We start from the raw sequence: 24,763 nt of genomic DNA, 5'->3' as shown, positions 1-24,763 counted from the left end.
GTAATATTCATATGCCTACACTTTGCTACAGAGTGTCTAGCCTAATGGAGACAGCACAATTATGAGAGAGCCTTGCTGAAGCTGTGTCCAGCAGCGCAATAAATGCATAGATCAATATAAGCCAGATGACAGAGCAGGGAAAACACAGATCAATGACGACCAGATGTCATCACACACACACACACACACACAGAGAGGGAGGAGAGAGAGAGTAGCCTATAACACTTTACAGAATGGCCATATTCTGGTGTGATATCGTATTTAAAATATGAAATATGAGATCTAGTTGCTTAAGCCGCATAATACAAAAAAATCACATGCATACATTTCAAACCATTACAGTATTTTCAGGATAAAATGTTCTTCATGTAGCCTTCTTGTCACAGTAAATGCAAAAAAAAAAAAACAGCCGCATGCTCTGTGCTGTTGGTGTTTGCTCCACATTGCAGATAGTGAAGTTTTTTTTCCATAGGCTAAGTGACGGAATATGTACATTGCTTTGAATAACATTGCTTCAAATAGGCTATTATTATCTTGCAAAAGCGTACCTCTGGCTGTTCCACTTGGTCTGCAGAGAGAAGAGCTCAGACCGAAGACCTGAATAGAGAGAATAAAAAACGCGACGTCATGGAAAGAGTGACGTCAGGTTTAATTAGCCGCCGGGGAAGACTTGTTCCGGACTGTGGGTGGAGTTTGACGGTAGCAAACCAAGTTGAAACAACTACACATTAATCATTAATAAAATATGTATTAAAGTATTGTCATGCAAACTGAGGCTTCCCATTAACTTAACCGAGATTATTTTAAAAAATATAATCAATGCTTGACTCGCAGAGATAGAACAAGAAAATCTCCATACAGGCGATTGATTTGTGAGTTCAGCCAATCATGAGCCAAACTGAAGACAGACAGATGCTCCCCTCCAATCTTCGCAGATTTTCCCACCTACTACACAGCGTCCCTTGGGACATGTGATTCACGTCAGGGGGACGGACTCCAGCCTCGTAACGTGAATCACATGTCGTTTTGTAGGGGGCGGGATTTCTGTGCAGATTGGTGGAGGGAGTCTGTCTTTGCAGAGCGAGAGAGGTAGGGAGACGAACGAGAGTGAGGGGGTTTCAGGGCACCATTCGAGAGCGGAGTGAGTATTGTTCTTCAACATTTTTTGCCTGAATATTTTTGCATTTGCCATGTTGAAACTCCAGTGTCTCTGTGCTTAACCACCACCTTGCGTAAAGCACCATCTCATTCTGATATCAAATTATTTTGTGTTCACCACATCGGACGTCAGCAACCCTACGTTAACGTTAGCCAACTTGGCTAACGTTAGTTAATTGCCGCTAGTTCGTATTTCTTTGGCAGCTAAGACGGGCAGGCAAGAAGGTGTGCCTTCCTTTCATATCCAGCTGTAGTGAATGGATTATCATTTCAAGGTAAAACCATCCACAGATTTGTGTTGACTCACTACGACGAGCTGCATTGGACATTAACGTTAGAGTTTGGTGCACAATGGAAAGTTGCTGGTTTGCTTATGAATATTTTCAAATGTGTTCCACTGCACGCGTTTCAGTTCTGGAAGAGCTTCTTTAGCCTATCTGACTGGAGGTTGGCGTTGCTCGTGGAAGGGGAGAAGAAAGTCTGTGGAAGACATATCAACTAGTTAGCAAACGCTAAAACCTGCGTTATAGAACAAAATGTGAGTATACATGTCTTGTCAGGAGACTCCGAACACCGTAAGATCGAAGAAGTAATATAGCACCAAACGAAATGTAAAATAATGCCATTGAAAATTAAACATTAGCGATAACGTTAGCTCGAGACGCTAGGCAACCTCAACGTTACGTTTTTCTTGAGCCAGCATGCCATTAACGTTAACGTTAACCAACTGTCTGGAGATAGATATGACTGGACCTCTGTCCACACATTTCAAATATAATTTCACCTTAATCTTGAATTGTATGTATGATAGTAAACATAACCTGTGGTTGTCAAACTTAAACGATTGGCAATAGCTTAACGTCATTATTTTTCAATAGCAACAGTTCTGAATTAACGTTACATTAACGTTACCGTTAGCAAGAGTGACCGTAGAACAAGTTACGGTAAAATTACTAAGTTAACGTTAATCGACGCAGACAAGTGTGTAACGTTATCCTGTCAACGGATTGCTTCGTTGGGCGTTGTAAGAAAATGTTCTTGCTAAGATAATGTCAGTCAGCAATGAATGTAAGTGAGAAGTGGACGTTAACATGTTTATGTAATGACAGCTTCTTTACAAGCTCCTGACTGTCTTGAAACGTCTCAATTCTGATTCATCACTTTTTGTACAGTCAACGTTATTGTTATTTTTAAAAGTTTAACCCCATCTGCATATCGTGACGTTATATCCAGGTGGTGGTAACGTTAACTTTTGTTAGCTTGTCAGTCAATCCATGCTTAACGTTAACTTATCAGTTCAACCCAAGCCAACATTATCAATCAGGCTAGCTGCTAAACAAAAAACGTTTTGTTGCTTCCTGTTGTATCCATTTAATAATCCATAGTAATCAGTTCGTAACGTTATTACGTTATTTGTCCGCCGACTTGTTGGGTAAGTTAACTTGATGTCAATCTTGGATAACGGTCTTGTAAATGCGAATCAAACTAACGCTAGCTTTAGATAACTTAAGGTTAACGTTGGTGAGAACGTTATTGTGATTTCACGTCAACGTTACTCACCACTGCATTTCAGTGTCACTAATCTGACTATGGGGAAGACTTAACACTTGATCTGTTGGTGTCTATCTAATGAACTCTTCAGGACAATCCATTCACAGAAAGACACAATTTTTGCCCGCCGATTTAACGTTACTTACCATTATATGCACATAATGAAACCATAACGCTGTAACGATATGGCTGAATGGTATAATTTAATACATGGGAACCAATTGTCATAGTTGGCTAAAAGACTGTCCAGTCACTAGTTCATCGATGTACATTTGACTGTTTTCTGAAGGCGTTGAACATGTAACGTTAGTCCAGCACATCCCTTAAGCACTAATCGGAGTAGTCAATAGCCAGAGTTTTCCCGTATAACGTTTCTGTGTCAGATAACCAAATAATCCGTATTTACCTGTAAGTAACTGAAAAAAAGACATATTTTAATTTTTACCTAATTAACAGCGATGCGGTTCTTGACTCCATGAATTTATACAAAGTGTGCAATCAGTCCATTAAAGCTTGGTGCAGTCATTTTAGTGTCTGAGTGTCAGACAACTATCAGCTTCTACCGATAGTATACAGACAGAAGCATGCAGCCCCTTGTTGGAACAAGTTGTGACATTTTAGTGTCTGTGTATGGGTTATGAGGTTGCATTGTGCTTCACTAGGTAGATGCTTGAGAGAAAATGTAATGTATAAGTAAATTCAGACGTAGGTTTAATGATTTACTTTATCCATGAAATCAAGTAACCTTTGACTGTGAAATACATTTCTGAGGCCTTTGGACTACTGTTGGAACTCTACCAGTTTAGAGGAGGCTTTTTTCTGCTTTGCTATACATTATGGAGAATAGTGATGTGTGGTGTCCTGCAATTATGATTTTTGTTTTCCTAATGTTCAGATATCGAATGCTATTATTTATTTTGGTTGCTGGTTATTTATTTTCAGTATGCAAGAGTGGGCTCTTACTGTGTAAGAGTGGAAGGCATAACATGCAGCCCAGTAAGTTCCTCAAAGGCATAATACGGAAAGAATTGTAACTGAGCCTCCATGCAGTTGTACTGATTTATGTAAGAGGTAGCAGAAGTTTTTGTCACATTAATCTGAGGTGACATTCAACCCCATATTGGCTATCATGGTAAGCTAAATATAGTCTGCTGTACTATCAAGTACATTGTAATATGGTCATTTACTGCATATAGAGTGTTTTTCCATCTCATTCAATTTATATTAAGGTTTAAGAAAAAGTTAGGTCTATTAAAACCTAAATCAGATGTTGCCTTTAGCTAGGCATTGTTTGTGCTATTGTTTTTATTTATCTGAAGAGAAGTAGGCTAGATCACTTTAAAATAAAGTAACAGAAAGAAGATATTCTTTTGCAGACTGAAGCTGGACTATACACATAATGGACCAGCCTTTGCAAATTGTCATGGCACAGATTTGTGGGACTGATCTGCAGTTCTATTTGACTCAATTACATATCCACATACCACATATGGAGTTACATTTATAAGACTCTTACACACTGAGCTATGTCTAGTTTTGTATTATGATTCTCTTTGTTGTTGATAGTGCTAGATGCACTCCTTTTCTGAGACGAAATAGACACTAATGTCGCTTGAAACAGTGTGCGATGAATTGTAAATGATCATCGGTGGGAGGTCATGCATTAACTGCACAAAGAGAATAGAGGGGGCAAAAGACAAACTTGGCCTCCCATGACAAAAGATCCCCAAGGTCCTCATCTTCAAAGACCCCTCTTCAAAGATAAGGTTATTCTTTGGAATTTGACTTGGCACATGAAATCATTGGACTTACCAGTGGGACTCACACAAACACATCTCTATAGGATTAATTTCCATTTACTTTTCTCTCTTCATCCCCTGAAGTCAAGAGGTTATTTTTGCTTCTAATTTTGCGGAACTAGTATATGACTATGTAGCAAAGTGAAAAGCTATTCTCCTTTTTTAAGCCCTTGTCCCGGATTGAAGTACTCTAGAGAGGCAAGTGGTACGACGTGTGTGAGCCGACGTGTGGTGTTGAGAGTTGGCAGGCTAGCTAGGGTAGAAGTGCCCGGCCACCAGTGTGAAGTGAGGGTCTGAGAGCACTGAGCTGTGCATAGCAGTGTTTGGCTGCTTTGTATCCTTCACAATTACATGCCCTGACCCACTTCATCCGTACCCGGCAGAGGGGAGGGGGAGAGGAGAAGAGGAGGGGGCAGACTGGGGGCCGCTAAAAATATACCCAACCCCTGGCAGGCCGCTCCTGAGTGGAGGGATCCCTGGAATTGCTGTCCTTGACTATCCACAACAGGATTGGCACATACAGTAAAGGGGAGGGGGTTTTACCCAGCAAGATGACAGTGCCAATGCATACGAATAATGAAACTAAGTTGACGTTCAGGGCATAAAAAACATCACTTGTATGGATAATGGAGTATTTTTTCAGCCAGTGATTTATGTTGTTTAGACTTGTCCCAAAGAACAGGCTCACTTTAATTTACTGGCTAAATTCTGTTGATATCATAGGTCTTGGTTTTGAGAGCCTGAACTAGAGTTCTATGCAGTTTTTCAACCTCTACACCAGGCCTGTTTCCTGTTGCTTGCTCCTGCATGGAAAGGGTTAAATCGCCTCCTGTCGTTAGTCAAGCAGACCATGCCAGCTGTTAGTCCAGAGATCCAATCACAATGATTTTCCACTGTTGTGACATGTGACCTGCGCTGCAACCCGAAACTGTCACTGCGCAGCAAATGTTGGCACTTCCCTCATCTTGGCATTGCGGCTGCTGTGCCGGGGAGTGGGGGGGGTCTGGGATGCATGGACTGGCTAATGGAGTCGGCTGAGCCCCTTTTGTCTTGCAGCCAGCTAGCCAGCTAGCTTCCTTCAATGCTCCTTGCACACCACCTTTGCAATTTTGACTTTAAATCCCATGTATTTGTTCAATAGGAAAATAATATAAAGACCCCTTAAAATATTACTGTTTATTTAAGGTTTTACCATCTTTTTTTGCCTGTTCTTTTTGTTGTTGTTTCCAGACCGAGGCCATAGAATGAGTCACAGTGGAAAGGTTTGTAAGGGTTTTATACACGAGTTTCACTTCTGTCTGTTTGTGTGTTGAAGTCAAGGACATGTCTTTGTAAGTGTAGGAACTGTGTATTCTATGGTGGTTGGAGAGACATTGTGAACGGTTAAATTGTAAGCCTGAAACATTATTTATATATTTATATATTTATACATTTGATTTGACTGGAGCTTGACAGTTCTAGGTTTCAAAACAAAATTAAATTAAGTTTTGTGTATTCTTCATTTACTGTCTGTGGGTAAAAGACACTACCCAGCTGGTGGTGTCATGTTAACATTTCCAGTGCAAGAACTGTGTCCTGTCTGCACTGGGTCAGTCCTGGAGGGAGCCATTATGCTGTCAAACACACACACACAAAACGCACACACACAGAGTGACACACACACACATAGAGTGACACGCACATCTGTGTGACTTATCCACACAAAATCATCTGAAACAGTTGTCTCATTCATTCCCCTTTCCCTTACTGTACCCTTACACAAGTCCTCAGTGACACACTCCACTTTCCGTCTCCATATTCATGGTCAATCGACGTGACATGTCTTGTATGAAGAATCCACTAGAGCCTGCGTCATTTGAAATGAATGGGTCTGTGCATGCTACATACAATGGACTTTGATGCAGCCATTTTCGTTATGAGGACTAATGCAAATGTGGCACTGGATCTCACAGTGTAAAAGGTTAAAATAGATGGCTGTCCTAAGGGCCTAAGGCAATGAATGAGTTGCCTTCCAGAGAAGTGGTCCTGTTGACCATGTTGATGAAAGCTGCAAGTTTAGTTTTTCCTCAATGGAAGTGGCTACACCAAAGATGAGAGTGGTATGCATATTTAAAAAAAAAATTGATCAGGCTTCCAAAACTATTTTTACGCTCCAGCTACGCAAACAAAACACTTCAGTTGTGTGCCTGGTGTTGCCCAGCTGTTAGGGTCTCTGTCTTTTGCTATTGCTCTGAACAAGTTCAATTGAAGAGGATGTAACGTCAGCTTAACGTTAGCTAGCTGGCATCTTTGTACTAAAAATTGAGTGATTTCAAATGCATCATTTCAAACTGAGCTCAAGAAATGATCACCAATCATGCTTGGTCTGTTCCAAATGGAAGGCATCGCCTGAATGGTTGATGTTCCTGTAAAAAAGGGTTGGATGGAAACCCATTTAGTGACTTCTATAAGTTATAGAAAGATTATTTTCTACCAGAGATACTGAGATACTGCGATGTATGCCGGGCCTTGACTTCTAACTTAAAGGAGAAATCAATCGGTTTTACCTAGCTCGAGTTGCTACAGCCAGCAGCTACATTTACATGACCATAGAGTATAGCGCTGTAGCTGCCTTGCTGCATTAGCTGCTGGCTGTAGGAACTTGAGCTAGGTAAAACCGATAGTACTTGATGACCTTGAGAAGCGGAGATCTATGTGAAAACTCGCCAGATTTCTCCTTTAAGTTAGAAGTCAAGGCCTGGAATACATAGCAATATCCCAGTATCTCTGGTAGAACAGAATCTTTCTATATAGGTTAAGGTTGCGGACAAGAAACTAGAAGGGAGTAACCGATTACAAACCTAAACCAAGCCAAGTTCCAAACTGATGTGGTCTTGTGTAGTTTTTATTGATTTACCCTCATGACTTGCATGTTTATTAAAAATAATAATACATGTGTGTTTTTCCCATCATTTCCCCTTCCCTTTTAAAATCCAGCCATGTTCGAGAGTGTGGATAGAATAGTGCACAATGTGCCTCTTAGGACCTGTTGTGGAGTGGACAGCTGCCCTTTCTCCACCTGTTAGCTGCTCTCTCTCGCTTGACAGTTCCAACGCCCACCCATTTGTATGGTAGTCTAGTCCACCCTCTTTTCTCTAGAGTCTAGACCTGGAGAATCTTTCTGGTCCTTTTTCGCAGTTGTCTGGCTTGGTTTTGTTGTTAGCCCCCCACCAGTCCATTACTGTAAGCGAGTCAGCATTTCATATGCTGTGCTAGCTTGAGAGAGCTTGGAGACCTCAGCTCAGAGTGCCAGGCTGGCTCTGTGGCTCCTCTCAGGGCATGCCTCACATGCATAAGAGTCAAGATGGCAGAGTGGTTCCCACGCTACTCCTCAAATAAGCCTAGGCCCCCTCACTGCCCCAGCCCCCCTCACTCACAAACACTAGATAGGGGGTAGCATATCATATTGAACCCCCGCCAGTGACCTGGGGGTTCCTTTCATTCTATTTTAAGAAAGTAGTGTCAAGCTCTCTTGTTTTATTTGTTTTTGAAGACATAAACGTAGGTTTTCCTCTTTTTTTCTTTGGCTACGTTTTCTTTCAACAGGTATTTTCTCCCTTGCAAGTATTAGTGAGAACCAGAGCATGATGTATTATGTACTGTCACACTGAATAACTCTCTCTCTCTCTAGCAGGTCTCTGAGGGCTTTGTTCTCTGGATCTGTGACTCGCTGCTGGATAGGCATGAGCAACTAGGCATGCGGCGCTCCAAGGGAAATGGCTTCTGAACTGCCCACGTCTCGGTGCCCGCTGCATGGCCTCCTCCTCTGAACAGGGACTGCACAAACATTTATGGGATCTACTTACCTCCCCTCACTAAGGATTTAAAACTCCCCTCCCTTTTTTTCCCCTTGGCCCCCCTCCCCCATTTTTTTAATTTTCCTGTCCCTGCCCCTTCTTGTCCAGTCCTTTTGATCTCTGTACTGTCCCACGCGGAAGAAGGACACGGGGACGACTTTTCCCAGCCACGTACGCTTGAAGCGGGGCGGCCAGCCTAGGAAGGCCTGATGGCGAACAACTCGTACAGTGGGGTGAAGAGCCCCCGAGCGCAGGCTAACCACGATGGTGGGGACTTTGGAGTCACGCTCAAGGACCTGCGCTCGCTCATGGAACTGCGGGGGACTGAGGGTCTTACCAAAATCCAGGAAAACTACGGCGACGTTAACGGACTCTGCACCAGATTGAAATCATCACCTATAGAGGGTAGATATTCCTATGTCATGTTGTGTCCTGGCAGACCTTTGAAACATATCTGTACGAGGTACAGGGTTGTCTAAAGAGAGGTTATACTGAGAGTCTATGCTGGCATTTGCACTGTCCTGTAGGATCGCCAGAAGCAGAAGTGGTTAGCTGCTCGGGTCCATATCACTGCTTACATGACTAGCCACACTTCCAGAGCTGAGGATGCAGTTTAGAGTGGTTACTCACACTTGCCATTAGGGGTGTAAAGATTAACCGATACGTATCGGTATCCGTTTTTAACGTGCAAGATACAGCTACATCGATACGTGAAGCCCCGTATCAGAATAAAACTGAAATGAACCGGTCGCTATATCGATTTACTTGTTACGAATTGGTTCACAACCTTTTCTGCTCCCTCAGACTCTCATTTACGCAATTTGCAAGCAGCGCGTTCATCCCACTTCCTGTTTTGAAGCTACACGTGGCACGGATTTGTGGGTAATGCAGTTCGTTTTTGGCTACATTCATTGCTCAAAGTTGTCAAAGGACCTCATTACCCATACATCTACTGCAACTTAAGCACGTGACAACTCGCACTCGGTCGTTTGTTTGACAATTTTTACTCTCTTGTTTTTCAATGTCCAGCGCGAAATTAAACACTTACTATAGCATAAGCATTCCTAAACAGCAATGATGGTCTGTAGAGTAGCCTTACGTTTGATGAAGGGATTTCCTTAATGTTAAAGAATAATTTGGCCCTTGCTGCTAAAACGATGCACAAATTATTATTATTTTGTTCATATTCACTCAGACTTATGGCATTATAGGTTTCTGCATATTAGGTCTACCGTTGGAACAAAATAAGCCCAGAGAGTTCATTGACATGTAGGCCTATTTTATTCTTGTAGGCTATATGAGAAAAGGCCAAGAGTCTTAAGCACTGTTTTATTTTATTTCGGTATTGTCTTACCTCAATAATAGGCTACAGCTCCTTGAAAGCAATCAGATATAACTCTATAAAATCTATAAACTTGAATTTCCCCTGAGGATCAATAAAGTATCTATCTATCTATCTATCTATCTATAAAGTCTATAAAAATGTATTTTTATGTTGTATTTGGCTGCTGTGTTTGACTGAAATGTAGACTATTCTTTTTTCATTTCAATACAGTATATGATACAAACCTCAGTTTAGATAATCATATTCACACATTTTTTTTGCCTTATTGACAATCATGACCATGATAATTGATAATATAAAATTAATGTGCACCTTGAGCAAATGATAAAAAATCTTTCAGAATGCTTTTCATTCTTGAACTGCACCAAATTGCATCGAATCGTACTAAATCGTTTTTTATGAACATGTATCTTGTATCGAATCGTGCCCATGTATCTAGATGCGAATCGTATCGTCTTTTACATGAGATTCACACCCCTACTTTCCATCCAACATTCGGTTCTATGGATGCCTGTGTAGGGTAGGGGTGTGATGATACACTCAGCCCACGATATTGGGTTCACGAGAACGAGACTATATTTTAACACTTTAAAAAAAAAAAAAAAAAAAAAAAAAAAACTTAAATGATGAAATGACTGGAACAATAGCCTATATGGACTGAAAGTCACAGAATGCAAAATGATTCAGGTGTACGGTATTTGAAGTTTTAACTAGTGACTTTTCTTTCCAAGTACGAGTATTTACATTTGTTAACTTGCTGATGGGCCTACTGATATTTCTACAAAAATAATTTTTAGGCTAGTATAAAAATGCAATGAATTGGAACACTTTTTTTGAATAGCCTAAGCCTAAAATTAAATAATAATGAGTATCAAATAAAATATGTAATAGCAGGCTATTTCAAACTGAAATGTCTCTATCTCTCGTTATCTCTCCCTAGTCAGTAAAATCAGACAAGTTGCCATAAGACTGTGAGTAGACCCTTGTGAAAGTGGTGTAGCTCCTTTAAGAATGTGGACTCCCTCCACAGAGTTTTGTTTACTTTTCCCTCAACTCCCGGTGAAGTGCAGAGCTACTGTAACATGCTAGCCACCAAGTGTGTGGTACTTGCACAGGTTAGGTGAGCTATAGTTTCAATGGAGAACCATTTGTGCGAGGGTATTGGGCTGTGTTGATCCAACACGGATCCATAAATATTGCTAACTTTATGTTTTTGAAGTCAGCTGAGCAAGACTGAAATAAGCATATTGGCAGGACATGGAAGCAATAGTGCCAGTTATGTGCACTGTGTTATGCTGTGTTTTAGGGGAAACGGTGTAATTGAGTGATATTGTTTCCAGCAGATACCCAAAATGGTGCTACACAAAAAAAAAGTGGCTGGGCAATCTTTCTATGCTAATTTCGTCAGACTTGTCAGTCATGCTGGCTACAGCTAGCTACTCCAAGTGACTCCACGAAATCGATTTTTACCTTGACAACAAATATTGTGACATTATAGTATCGTGAGATCTAGTGGATTGTTGATGAGTTGAGGTAGACTTTGTTTTTATGACTGGTGTTGACCTGGGGGTTGTTTCCAGAAAAGTTAGCAACAACGTTGCTCAACCACCATGGTACGACGCAACTTGCGACCAAACAACGACACTGTTACACCTGTTTCCAGAAAGCATCGTACCTGTGTCGCAATTCGCTACCTCGAACGCTCGAACACACAATAGTTCCAACAACGTTGTTGATGATGCAGCCGATACATATCATTGGTAGAAACAGTGGCAACGTGTAATACCCCACCCCCTAGAAATGTTCTGTCACGCCTATGTCGGCATGTTTCTAATCTAAACCGAAAGTGATTAATGCTGGTATTGTCATTGCCATCAGCCAAAACCTAAACCTATTGCAAGCATATAAAACAGTTAACTTAAGGCGAGACACGGCAGGTGAAAACATCGTTTTTTCATGCACTGGTCAATTTCGAGATTTTGAGCTAGTATGTTACCTTAGCATGTATTCTATCACACTACTACAACAAAAGTCCGATTTACACATTTAGGTGTTTATTTCATTATATTGTGTCTACTCACTGTATATTTCTCCTAAATTCAGCAAAATTCAGCATTCTAACCTTGCATGCACTCACCGACCGTGGTCCAAAACATAACATGTGTACTACCGTTTGAAAGCTCTGTTTTTCCTGTATCACGCTATGTGATCCATATATGGACACTTCCTTTGTATCAGTAACCAATCAAAAAGTTCAAAGGCGAAGTCTAGGCTGAGAACGGAATCTCATTGGCTGTCTTTTCAAGGCTGTTTTCTCAAAATGAGTTTCCACTGCACTCTGAGCTCAAAACTCCACTTCAGAAGCACGCATACACCAAACTTTCTAGACTTATGCCTAACTATATGTCAAGATTTCTACAGAGGGGTTTGTTGATATATTATTCCTAGCCTGACTTACATGACATTTTATGCCTAAAAACATGGAAAAAGCGATTTTTAGGGCTAGTGACATAATTTTCTGATTTACAGGATAACAAAAAAGTAGATATTCATAAATCCCTCTGTAAATGTTTTCCCATCTAATATCTGAACACAATGAAAACATAATTTTGAACTTGGCTGTATCCAATGCTCAGGTTTCAGGCCTTAAAATGTATGCAAATTAGCGATATTTAATTAGATAATGCCTAATTTGCATATGTAAACATTAAATTACAGCAAACTTGTAATACATTTTTTTCTCATATTAATGTAAGTAATCAACTGGGGAAGTTTCATAGTGATATCTGCTTGTTAAAAATTTTACCCTATTCACCTGTAGTGTCTCGCCTTAAGCAGACCACTATGAGTCATTATTTGTGTTAAATATCTAGGTGTTGGAAAAAATATATAGCCTGGACAAATATCTGGGTATCCCCAGATAGCTTATCAACTGTCTCGTGGCTTAACGGCAGCGCGTTGGTGCACTGCGCGCTCGGCTGGAGTTCGCATCCTATCTCTTCTTTTCATCTCTGAGTAAGAGTAGGCCTACGAGACACAACAATAGTTTTTGACCATACATATTTATGTATATAGTTACTCTACATCGAGAGACCATAGGTACAATACATCAGTCAAAAACAATTGAATCTATGTGTCACACTAGTTCACCTGCAGGTAGCGAGAAACAAGAGGAAAATCGAACCTACAACGTTGGGATAATAAGTCATCTGCTTTAGCCACTACACCATTTGTCATTGCTGATGCAAGGTCTGTGAAGATTATAATACTAAAAGCAAGGCAATACTTGAATTAACATAAATAGCAAGAATGAGCCAAGTAGGGGAGTCAGTGTCTTAATCAAAATTAAGCTACAGGATAGATCAATCATTGAGTCACTTAGATAAACATCCACTTCGCAAATTTTGGTTAGGGCGGTTGTGATTTTTGGTTAGGCGCCCGACACCAACAGGAACTACCAAGGAACGACACAAAGTGCGACTGCCTAGGGGCAGTAGTTCAAACGACCAAACTTTTAAGGCCCTTGTTTGCGATTGAGAGTTCGAACTACCCTTTCTAGAAACACCAAATCCAAGAACGATGGAGCGTACTACCAAGGTTGCGACGCAAGTTAGCAAACGATGCTTTCTAGAAACGACCCCCTGGTCGTTAGTGTGCACTCTGGCTGTGCTTTAGATGAATCCTTGTGTTAGTATGGGGGATGGGGGGTCTTTTCCCCAGTGGCTGCAGTGCCTGAGGAGGGGTGCTGGGGTTGTTGGCAAGGTAAGGGAGGTGTGGTGGGGTTTGGAGTGATGCGTCAGTGACTGCCAGGGGGCCTTGGTGGAGAGGCTCCTAGCAGATTTATTGCCTCCGCATAGACATTCAGGCATAATCGCCGGCGTGACCTTGATTGAACTCGTTTGGGGAGGGGGGGGGGGTTGGTCTCAGATTAAAACAGCACCACGTCCACAGCAATTCCGCTGCTCTCTCCTTCTGTCCCCTGTGGTGAGGAATGTGAATAGACACATTGTCTGTAGCTATTTTTTTGTTTTTTCCCCACTGCATTGTGAAGTATTAAGGAGGGGGTGGTTGTAATAGTTGTAAACTATACATGAGCATAGTGTCAGATGTACAGTGTACAATGGCTGAACTCATCAGTCCAGGCAAAAGCCGGCAGGTTATTATTGGATAGGAGTTTGTATGCTCTGATGCTATGCAAAATGCTTGCTGTGTTCTTTACACACTCGCTTTGTAGCCAGAACTGCACAGAGGAGACCGTGTGGTGCTCATACCTCAGGCATGGAAACAGCTCAGCTCCTGTGTCGGGTGTCAATTCCTGTCCCGTCCTGCCCTTACACGTCTTTTTATTGTCTGCTGGTAAGAGAGGCTCACTACGTTCCATGGATGTCTGCAATCCCAGTGCAAATGACTGCACAAATGGTGGGTGGGTTGGGGGGGTAACACACCACCGCAAGTATGATTTCAGAAGACTGGCTCATGCCAAGGGGGCTGTGAGTTGGCTATGTTTGTGTCCTTGTGCTGGTTCCTCCGCGAGAGACTCCTGCCAGAGTCACTCACCACTGTCATATCGGGGTGTCACACAGTGATAAGGCTGTAATGGAGTCCTGGCGGGTTCCCTCTGCTCGTAACAATAACCCCCTGGCCGGTGGCCTCGCAGTTATGACATGTTTTATAGTTCTAATCAGCTCATTCAGCTTTGGCATAGGAAATTAAGCAGTCATTCAAGATTACCACAGCTTTGACAATTGAAAAGGGATTTCTAATTAGTAAGTAGGCCCTTTCTCCATTCTAAACCAAATCCTTCCCTAATCTTTTCAATCACTTCCAGTGCAAAGAATTAGTAGCAGCGCTTGGGGTGTGACTGATGGGGTGGGGTGGGGGGGGGGTCTGCTGCTGGTGCTACATATACTTGCTAGTCTTAGTCCCTCTCACTGTCTTCGCTGAAAGTATTAGGCATAGTGTGACAATTGTACAGACTCTCTCTTGCCCTGGTGCTCTCCCTGTCCAGTTTTTTCTTTCTGTCTCTCTCTCCCCCCCTGAATTTGAGAAGAAAGAGAACAACAGTGTACCTGTTGTTAACTAATCCCTCACTGCACTCCATAGTAGCAGGCTCAGACAGCATAAGGCTGGGCTAGGAACTGCAGAATCCTCTGCGCTTCTCCCCCGCGCTCCCTGTGCTTCATTATGCCGACCTGTTCTCTGCAGTGGCCGTCTCAACCACCTCCTGCGTGTGTGTGTGTGTACCCAATCCGAATGTGGTGTAGTACTAGCAGAAGGACTCGGCATGTCTGGGGCTGGTGCACCTGGGATTGGTGCCAAACGTAGACTGACCGCTATGACATGCAGAAAAGCTCCCGCATCCCCATTTTTTTTTTTTTTTTTTTTGGAGTCCCATTGCTCTTAGGTGTCCAGTCAAGAGCTAGTGAATCATCTGGCTGCATGAATTTAGCCATTGTGTCCAGGGGGAGGCTGTTGGCCTAGTGAAGGTGGCTCGTTGTCTAAGTTGTTCCCAGCTGATGGCGAATGTTCAATCCGCAAATGCAAGTAATTGGGTTGACCCTTTTTGATAAAAGGGTGAGCTACGTGGAAGGGAGACAGTGGTGTTGGGGGATGGGGTGTGTGAGAAATTAAATGGGTATTAGCTGTCAACATGTTTTCATTGGATGTGGTGAGAATCAAAGCAAACAGTGTGGGCCGTTGTGGCAGGAGAAAGCGGAGCCCTCCAATGGAGCTGTCATCCCTGAGTCATCGGCGCCTCATCTCACACAGGACACACACAGCCTCTAATCCGCTGTGTGACACACACACACACACACACACACACACACTGTCACACTAGTCTACGAGCGAGCACACACACACACACACACATGCTCACTCTTGCTTCATGCATAGTTATATATATACACACACACACATAGTTGCACCAGTGTACACATGTGCTCTCACTTTCACTTTCGTGTGTGATTGCACACACGTTCAACACTGAAACTGCAAGGGTTCCAGACTAAAAACACTTCAGAAAAAAACACATGGTCACTGACCAAGCACAGAGGATCAGCTTTGCTCGTGAAAGGGGAGGGATAAAAAATCTGAGCGTCCTGTTAGGCTCGAGAACAAACAGTGCAGGCGACGCGAGGAGGAAGCCGCCACTCAGCACTTATCAGCTGGCGCGAGTCCGTCTGGATTAATGGGGCCTAATCAAATGTCACGCCTGTTGGCGCTCTCTGCCTGCTTGTTTTTCACTAACACAGTCTGGTGATAGTTTTTTATTATATCTCTGTTTTTTTTCCCCCTGTTTTGTTTGCAAGTCACCCTGCAACACAAGTAGTGGTTAGTGGGCAGACAGTGTTGGTGCCTATTTAGCCTGTGGTTTGTTGTGCCATAGAGCGCTGTTTCTGGGCTGGACACGGTGGGGGATAGTTGGGGGGAGACAGTCGGTGGTGTCAGGCGCACCCCGATCACAGCTCCCTTGGGCTACCCCTGGACTGGCCTTTGGACAGCTGAATGGCACTCTGCCCTGTCCCCTCTGCGGTCTGTTGCTGGTGCTGCTGACTGGATGTGATGTCTGTTACGTGTTGTGCTGAGGCATCACAGTGTGTGTGTGTGTGTGTGTGTGTGTGGAAATGTATGTTGGCAGGAGACCAGTTGCTCCTGCTGACCAAGCTTCAGTGCTTCTCACATCAGCCAGGCCAACTCAACAATGGACCTTTGAACCGAAGGCCAAACTGACTTGTCATATCCCCTCATGATGAGGTATAGTACAGTAGCATACCTCAGATGGTAGCTGACTGAAATGTAGTCAGACTTATGTAACCTATCAGTCTGATGAAAACTTAATTATTTATTTATTTTTAGAAAATGTATCCTTCATTTAATATTATTTGCTCTAAAAGGAGTGAGTCTATGATGAGAACTTATTAGCTTTCATTCATTGTTATTACTTGAAGACCTAGAGTCAGCTTTGAGTTGCAGTTCAAGCCGCCAGTGCTTGTGGGTTAGCTTATTTTCCATTCAGCCTATTTTTTTCCATCATCTTTATTTAGGCCTTGTTTCTCTGTGGCCTGTTTGTTCCTCTTCTGTGGGGAATTATGCATAGCAACAGTACAGACTCTTTTGAATGGAGGCACCAGTCATTTGAATGAAGCTGTTGTGCACTGCATTGCACAGCCGTGACCGTGTTCATGAATAAAAATGTCTGTCTCTGTCTCTGTGTGTGTCTGTCTGTGTGCAGACAATACCCTTTAATGCCGCTTTCCCCCACCTCTCCTCTCCCACATTGTTCCACACTGTCTTGTGTGTTCATAATTCACCTGGTCAGTAGTCACAGCAGAGGAAAGCCACATTGTTCCTGTGGCCTCACCGCTGCACTGGCCAGTGACAGAGGAGAGGAAGGATATGCATTGTCCCGGCCTGCTTAGCGAGCCACCGGCCCTGGCCAGAACTGCTGATTCTGGTGGAGGCTTGTTGTTTTTGGGAACCCTTTTTTGCATAACGCACCAGTGACCTTTTTGGTTCTTTCCTCGCTCGACAGCACACTATATCTCGCTTGCCGCTTGCCATGGAGCAGGAGTGTATTTGTTGCCGCCTGATGTAATTGTCATCTACTGAGACACCAAGAGAGCCAATTTAGTCTAACTAGAAGTAAGGGCCTGTTTATTGGCTTCTGTTGTGAAAGGCTTAACTACACTTTGTCTTTCATCCAGTGACTGCTGACTGTGCTACCCACTGCTCTCTAATAATGAAGTAATAGGAGTCCGCGTATTCATGCTCCCAGCTCTGACATAACCCTAGTACAGCAGAGATTGTATGAAGTAGTAGCATGGGCCTGGTGATGTCTGTCAACATCTTTGGAGTTGTGTGGATTAGGTAGGGGCTTGAGCAGCCATAAGGTGGGATTGGACCTTTTCAAAAGGTCCTTTGGAATCAAAGGTCAATCAGCAGACTGTGTTAGGCTGGAATGTGTCTATGTTTGTTAGAGCTCTGTACCATCATTTGACATCATAGTAACATTTGTTTTCTCTCTGCTCCCCCAACCCCCTTTCCCTGCCCCCCACACAGGTTTAAGTGGGCAGCCTGCAGACGTTGAGAAAAGACAAACAACGTTTGGACAGAACTATATACCTCCAAAGAAGGCAAAAACATTTTTGCAATTAGTTTGGGAAGCATTACAAGATGTGACGTTGATTATCTTAGAAGTGGCAGCCATAGTTTCATTAGGCCTTTCATTTTATAGACCTCCTGAGGCCGAACATGTAGGTAAGCACTTGAAACTTCCCTGACACCCTTTCTGCTTCTCTGTACAGTTCTGTTTTGTTTTTTGCTTTTTTTGTTAATCATCAGGCACACTCACTCTATGATTACACATGAATGATTACAACATGTACTAAATGATTTAAGTGTGTTAAAAGTGTGTAATGGATACAGAGGTTTTATATTTTGATCTTGACTGTGTGTGCAGACTGCGGTAGAGCAGCCGGTGGCGTGGAGGATGAAGGCGAGGCAGAAGCTGGTTGGATTGAGGGTGCTGCCATTCTGCTGTCGGTGGTCTGCGTGGTGCTAGTGACTGCCTTCAATGATTGGAGCAAAGAGAAGCAGTTCCGTGGCCTCCAGAGCCGCATTGAACAAGAACAGAAGTTCACCGTGGTACGGGGTGGACAGGTCATCCAGATCCCAGTGGCCGATATAGTGGTCGGGGATATAGCACAAATCAAATATGGTGAGAGCCACTATGTGTTCAGAGTATCTACTATCTTCAGAGATTTGCATTATTACCTTTTATTTTATTACCATGACTGAATAATGAATGAATTATACTCCCTTGTTGATGTGCACATGAACAGCTGGGATCATCACACATTTGCTTTTATTTTACTAAGAAGTTTCAGAGATATATTGTTTCTTGTACTTTACATAGATTTTTCTGCTGGCCAAACCCTAGGATGTATTGCCACATTAGCATATTTTTGCATCTCTCAATGTGCTTTGTTTTAGTCAGGAGTGACTGTTGTAAACGTGTTGTAAATGCATGCTTTCCAGGTGACCTTCTCCCTGCTGATGGCGTCCTCATCCAAGGGAATGATCTGAAGATCGACGAGAGCTCGCTGACGGGCGAGTCCGACCACGTGAAGAAGACACAAGAGAAAGACCCCATGCTGCTGTCAGGTATCCTGTCACCATTCTACCACCCATCCCCAACTCCCCAACTTCATTTGCTAAACAAAACAGTTAGCAGGCATTAGAGTGGCCTTGGCTGACTGACTGACTACAGGAGTCCTAACTGGACACTCACCATCCTGCTTAGGACTTATAAGGCTTCACAAAACCCCAAGCCTCTCTTCTGCAGTGATGATGATGTTGCTGCTGCAGCACCACAGATCCCAGAGCCAGGGGTTGCTGTTCTGTTTACTTTTCGCCCCTGCAACTGTGGTCCTTGTTGGCCACTAATCCCATTTTATGAAACAAGTTGGTCCTGTGTGCTGAAATGGTCTCTCTCACCCCCCCAACACACACACACACACACACACACACACAAAATCTCCACTGAGTGCGGTTGTGAATTCACCTAATAGGCCTAATAGTTTGATGTTCTTGAAGTTATTAATTGTTCACCAGTTATTTCAGTTAACATTATATTTTCCATGTGTCACTGATGGTTAAAGTTTTCATAACTAAAAGGCACTCAGGGAGCTTCCATGGCCAAATGCAGCCATTAACAACGAATCGGAAAGTGGACTTACCTAGGCTAAATTTTGAGCTGCTTAGTGAGTCAAGATTCAAAGTAAAAAAAAGTACAATTTTGGTCATGGTGATTACGTAGGGAATGAATTTACACAAATGTGCATATCGTGATCGTGAACTGACTGGGTCTTCAACCCGCACCTTCAGGCGCACACCATTGCAAACCTCATTCTGATGCAGGTTATATAGACCAGCCTTTCTCAAACTTCTTTGACCTGAGGTCCGGTCATGGCAGACTTTGGGGTCATAGGGCTCATCTTACATGTACCCAGAAAGAAGGCTACAAGCTCTTTGGCCACGCTATATTGAAATTTGACTATAGGCCTACAATACTCAATGCTATACAGTGTATTATACAGTCTCTGCTCTGTTTCTAAGGAAGTTCCAAAAACAACGCCGTTTCTATTAAGTTTAGTTAAATAAATAAATAGCCTTCCAACAGGTTGAAGCGGAGCTTTGATACCAACGCTATCGATTAGTTTCAGTTTCTCTCACGCAGACGCCAAGCATTGAATGAATGCTCATGAGGAGTGTTCAATTTGGTTTTTCTTTGGAGCATATAGATCATTCTTCTTGATTATTAGTGCAAGAACAAATAATATTTACAAAAAATAAAGACACCGCAAACGAAAAATATTTTTAAGGATGGCCTGAGGAGTGTTCAATTTGGTTTTTTCTTTGGAGCATATAGATCATCTGAAAGAAACTGAGTGCATGTGCAAGTGAAATTCTTTAAAAGCAATCAGTAATTTGCATTAGTCAGCAGGTAATAATTGAACATTGAATGTATTTAAAGGGAAAAAAAAACATGTAGGGTATTGTGAGTTACCCTGCGGTAGCCTGAAACACTGAAAACAGCAAATGTCCATAAGCCTCTATCTGCTGTAGCCTATATTCAGGTGAATTATTAGGCTCAAACAGATTGTCGACATTATAGAACTACTGTAAAAGATTCAGTTTGCACTTTCAGGAACACATTGAATCAAATTTAGATAGGTATCTGACATTAAAGATGGGTCGCTATCCAAAATGTACCTTGCGTGTATGGCTGTCTGTTTTTGGCTGCATGCCTGAAGGCCGACGTGAGCATTTTTTTTTTGTCGGCTCAAGGTGCTACTCAAAAAATGTCTTCAAGGTTGGCAGGTCTGCTCTCCCATTATCTATGATGCTCCCAGCAAGGAGGTCAAATTAAATGTGTGTGTACAATCACGGCAATATAGAAGATTGCAGCCTTTTGAAGGTTGGGTGTTTACTACCTGCACAAATGTAATAAATATGCAATGATGACAAATGGTCAATATAGAATCCTGGAGGATTGGGTATGGGTGCAGGTTAGAAACGATAGCCTATATATAATAAGTTGATAATGTTGTCAAATTTGAAAGGATGAAGCAGTATTACAAAGAGCAATGTGGTCTGAGGTGTGTGTGTGTGTGTGTGTGTGTGTGTGTGTGCGTGTGTGAGTGAGAAACTAACTCTGGCCTCTATATCCTCTACAGGAACTCATGTCATGGAGGGCTCTGGGAAAATGCTGGTCACTGCCGTGGGAGTCAACTCCCAAACTGGAATAATCTTCACTTTACTGGGTGCTTCAGAAGACGACGACGATGAAGAAGAGGAGAAGAAGAAGAAAGAGGAGAAGAAGAAGGACAAGAAAAGTAGGTCACCCAATGTTTTACTCCCCTTGGCCTCTCTGGCTGCCAGTTTGCTCATTTCCTCCTGAATGGAAGTTTTCTGCGGGCAGTTTCTCGTGACACATCTTGGTGTTTTCATTTGTGCCAAAGACTTTGAGTCAGAGTCAGGTGGGGCTAGGCAGGCAGAGATACCTGTACACACACACACAGTTGGACACAAAGCAATGATAGGGGACCCTGTGTTAGGAAGTGAATAAGCCATGGAGGAAATTAATCTTTCATTAACCTTACTAGTGCAGTGCCCGTTCAAACATGCCATTCCTGAAGAAAACCCATAGCCCAATTACATGCCCACAGGTATACCCGTGTTTGATGGCGTGATAAGTGACGTCGCTCAGTCTGCAACTAACGTTAGCTATGTGGCATTAACCTATCGCTTGTTTCAATTTTGGACCTTGCAGTCGGAATTGTCGTTTGTTTAGTCAAAGTCTCAAGTCCAAAGTAGCCTGGTGTCAGCTAAGCCACGTACTTTTATTTTGAGTGATCACTACATACCCGTGTTTGTTGGCGTGTTGTTGCAAAATCCGCGTAATAATTTTATGCAAGCAAACTGCATACAGGGAGTTTTTATTGTTGAGGTCAGACATGATAATCATCTTGCATCTTAACCCACAAGCGGTTCCCAAGTAATCCGTTTTTTAAATTGCGACTGAATATCATCAAAGTGAGACCTAGCTAGCAACTTTCAGTACACAATCCATGGGGTGGAGCTCCGCTGAAACTGGTCCCCTTGGAAACAGTGCAGTGCAGCGATAAACGTCCTACGTAAATAAGCATATTTTTGAAATATGCATTCAAAAATCTTCAAAATCGAGAGTGCACACCTTTGTGCCACGCGCGAGCCACATACGAAATCTTAGGTCAGTCTGACAAACAGTCAGCGAGATATGCGTGTTTAACCCAATGAATTGGCACTTCCAATTATGATGCGCAATAATTCCCTGGTAGCCCCCAGATGCGTGCACGAGACAAATGTTAAAAAACAACAACAGAAAACCGTCAACCGGTAAATGGAGAAGAAGAAGTAGCACTACGTCTGGTGAGAGACGGAGAGGAAGATTGCACTTTGCACAAGTTGGACTGAACCATTTGCCCTTTTCATTTATTTTCTTTTCTTTATTATTTTCTTGAGTGCACTCACATTTTGTTTTGGGTTGGGTTTTATTGTGTTTAATTTATAGTATATAATAATATTGGATAATAAAGATATTAGGTAATATAGTATAAGGTTAGGATAATATATTAATAGTATTTTAAAAAGGAAAATACAATTATACTTAGATATTAAATAGAACAAAAATATAAAGTAGTACAGGGATATATAAATAGAATATTAGAATAGAACATATAAAATAGCATAATAGAATAGTAAACAGATATAACATAATACATCTCTTTTAATATTGATATTGAAATAACTTAAACTGAATTGAATGACTTTGACCTGTGAAATAAACTATATATTTTTATTATAAACTTTATCCACAAGTGCGTGTGTTGTCTTTGGGGTGAGTACTAGAATCTGGTCTAGTAAAAACCTACACCAATCTCCACTGAACCTAGACTATAGACTGTCCCTGCACAAGTATAGGCCATTACCCTGTCGTGCAGGTTACACGTGCCACAGACACACACAGACACACAGACGCTTCTTGCTTTATAGATAGATGTGTGTTTTTTTTTTTTTTTTCCTTTTCACAGATTCAGCTCAGACATTAACAGAGTTGTTATGCAGCCTTGAGTTAAACTTGAATGGTGCATTGTTGAATCAAATATAAAGCAAAGTATGAAAGATTTGCCTCTTATTTTTTGACAAATGTCATGCTGAGTGTTAATAATGTCATAAAATGAAGGCCTCATAAAAATGGAGCTTTAATCAGAACGGACGCTTCTAAAAGTACAGCAAATGCGACTTAAAGATTCTGTGGGTAACATCTGAAGAAAACCATCACACTTGGTTACATTCAGTTTAAATGTCTTGCGATCACCCTCTTTAGTTGATGGCTCATGAAAATGTCTACAGAAATGCCAGGCAATGCCCTTGTGCCTGTCCTACGCATATAGCCTCCTATGCTGTCTCCTACTCTGGTTCCACAGTCTCGCTACTTTCTATCGATGTTTTTGATGATGCTGTTGCCCATTGCACATTTGCCCAGTGAATCATAGCAGTGGTTACATATACAGTGATTCTTGCAGTGGCTCATTAGGTAGCAGCGCGGTAATGGCTCTTTATCGGCTCACTAGTAACTTGTGGCAGGAGGTCAAATTAACACCTGCAGACATTTCAGCAGGTTCCCACTCTGCACTCATTCAAGCAAGACAGCAAAAGCAGGGGGTGGATTTGTATTAGAAGTGGATGTGTTCCCTCTGCGTGTGTGTGTGTGTGTGTGTTTGTGTGTTGTGTATGTGTGTCATCCTTCTGCGTATGTGTGTGTGTGTGATCCTTCTGCGTATGTGTGTGTGAGATCCCTCTGCGTATGTGTGTGTGTAGATCGGAGCAAGCAGTAGCGATAGATTTGCATGTCCGAGCTGCCGAAGAGCCCACATTTGTTTGTTTGCATGCTCATAAAAATTCCGGGGATCGTCTCTCACTCCTATTAAATCAAAGGGAACATTTACATAATTGGAAATGTGTTTAGACGCTCACTGCCTGGCGCTCTCTTGCATAATGGTGGCTAATGGCTAAGTTACTGAGTGGACTCTCTCCCCCTTTACCTCCTTCTCTACAGACAAAAAGCAGGATGGCTCGGTTGAAAACCGAAAGAAAGGTAAGTGGCCCTGTTGACACGCTGGCTAAACGAGCTCTTGATTAGCCCTGCTTGCCCTCTCATGTGGCATCCTGTACTTAAAGCCATCTCTTTAACCCGTTAGCACTATTGGATTTTCATTAAAGCTGGCCAGGTGAAGTGCTATAGGCTCTAATAGGCTGTGCGTGTGTGTGCGTGCGCGTCGGCGAGTATAAGAGGGGTAGTGTGGGAACATGCACGCATGTAGGCTACTTCATTGTGGGTGTGTCTGTGTTTGCCAGCTGGATAATTTGTTTCATGCATGTGTTAGTGTGTCATTAGCGCTGTGTGGTACGAGTGCTAGCGTCCGTGTGCTTTCCCCCATGCTGTGCAGGGATAGGCAGGTGCTGCTGAATCCAGTTATGGCGATTAGCACCCAGCAGATTTTAAAGCTCTCCGAGCATCCTGAGGGAGAGAGCAGCTGCCCACCCAGGTCTAGTGCCAGCTCCCAACGCAATGCCCAAGTCACACAGGCACACTTCTGTAGCCTACTACTCTGTGTGTCTGAACAAAAAACTCACTTCACCAAAAGTGTTCCCCAGTCCCCCTTGGCGGCAAATTGCGCCAAGAAGAGAGCTTAATTCTTCTCAGTAGATGAAGCCATTTGTGCCCCCCCCCACCCCACCCCCTCTAAAACACGCACACAAAATCAGTACACACTCTTCAGACATGGTTTGGCTTGACCCCTATGCTGTTTTTGCTACTACAGTGTGAGATCAGTCTTGTCATGTGACTTTGTGTTGTATATGGGGGATTTGGCTGTGTGTGTGTGTGTTTTGGAAGGCTGGCTGGCAGTAATGATTTTTCCACATTGACGGATGGTGTGGGCATCAGTCTTTTGGCCTCAGCAAAG

At 42.6% G+C, this 24,763-nt stretch overlaps 1 protein-coding gene across 12 annotated transcripts in view; it reads left to right on the top strand.

Annotated features, from left to right (window-relative positions):
- The first annotated feature begins 1,041 nt into the window (after positions 1 to 1,041).
- The window catches only part of atp2b1a (ATPase plasma membrane Ca2+ transporting 1a), a 64,738-nt gene continuing 41,016 nt past the window's right edge, over positions 1,042 to 24,763 (top strand). For 3 of the 12 annotated variants that reach the window (XR_007196308.1, XM_048267969.1, XM_048267960.1), the window contains exons 1-7: positions 1,571 to 1,696; positions 8,179 to 8,749; positions 17,751 to 17,948; positions 18,151 to 18,408; positions 18,729 to 18,854; positions 20,930 to 21,088; positions 23,854 to 23,892. Coding sequence is in view for 11 of the 12 variants with exons in the window: in XM_048267969.1 (XP_048123926.1) it covers positions 8,554 to 8,749; positions 17,751 to 17,948; positions 18,151 to 18,408; positions 18,729 to 18,854; positions 20,930 to 21,088; positions 23,854 to 23,892 (976 nt within the window). In the remaining variant the exon portion in view is untranslated. Of the gene's footprint in view, positions 1,142 to 1,570; positions 1,697 to 5,738; positions 5,771 to 8,178; positions 8,750 to 17,750; positions 17,949 to 18,150; positions 18,409 to 18,728; positions 18,855 to 20,929; positions 21,089 to 23,853; positions 23,893 to 24,763 lie in introns of those variants that run through there. The other 9 variants (XM_048267970.1, XM_048267968.1, XM_048267964.1 and 6 more) reach the window with 8 other exon arrangements.

The sequence above is a fragment of the Alosa alosa genome, chromosome 17 (genome assembly GCF_017589495.1).
Source record: "Alosa alosa isolate M-15738 ecotype Scorff River chromosome 17, AALO_Geno_1.1, whole genome shotgun sequence".
Taxonomy (NCBI): domain Eukaryota; kingdom Metazoa; phylum Chordata; class Actinopteri; order Clupeiformes; family Clupeidae; genus Alosa; species Alosa alosa.
The sequence above is the reverse complement of the archived record's forward strand: the minus strand, read 5'-3'. Positions and strand labels throughout refer to the sequence as shown.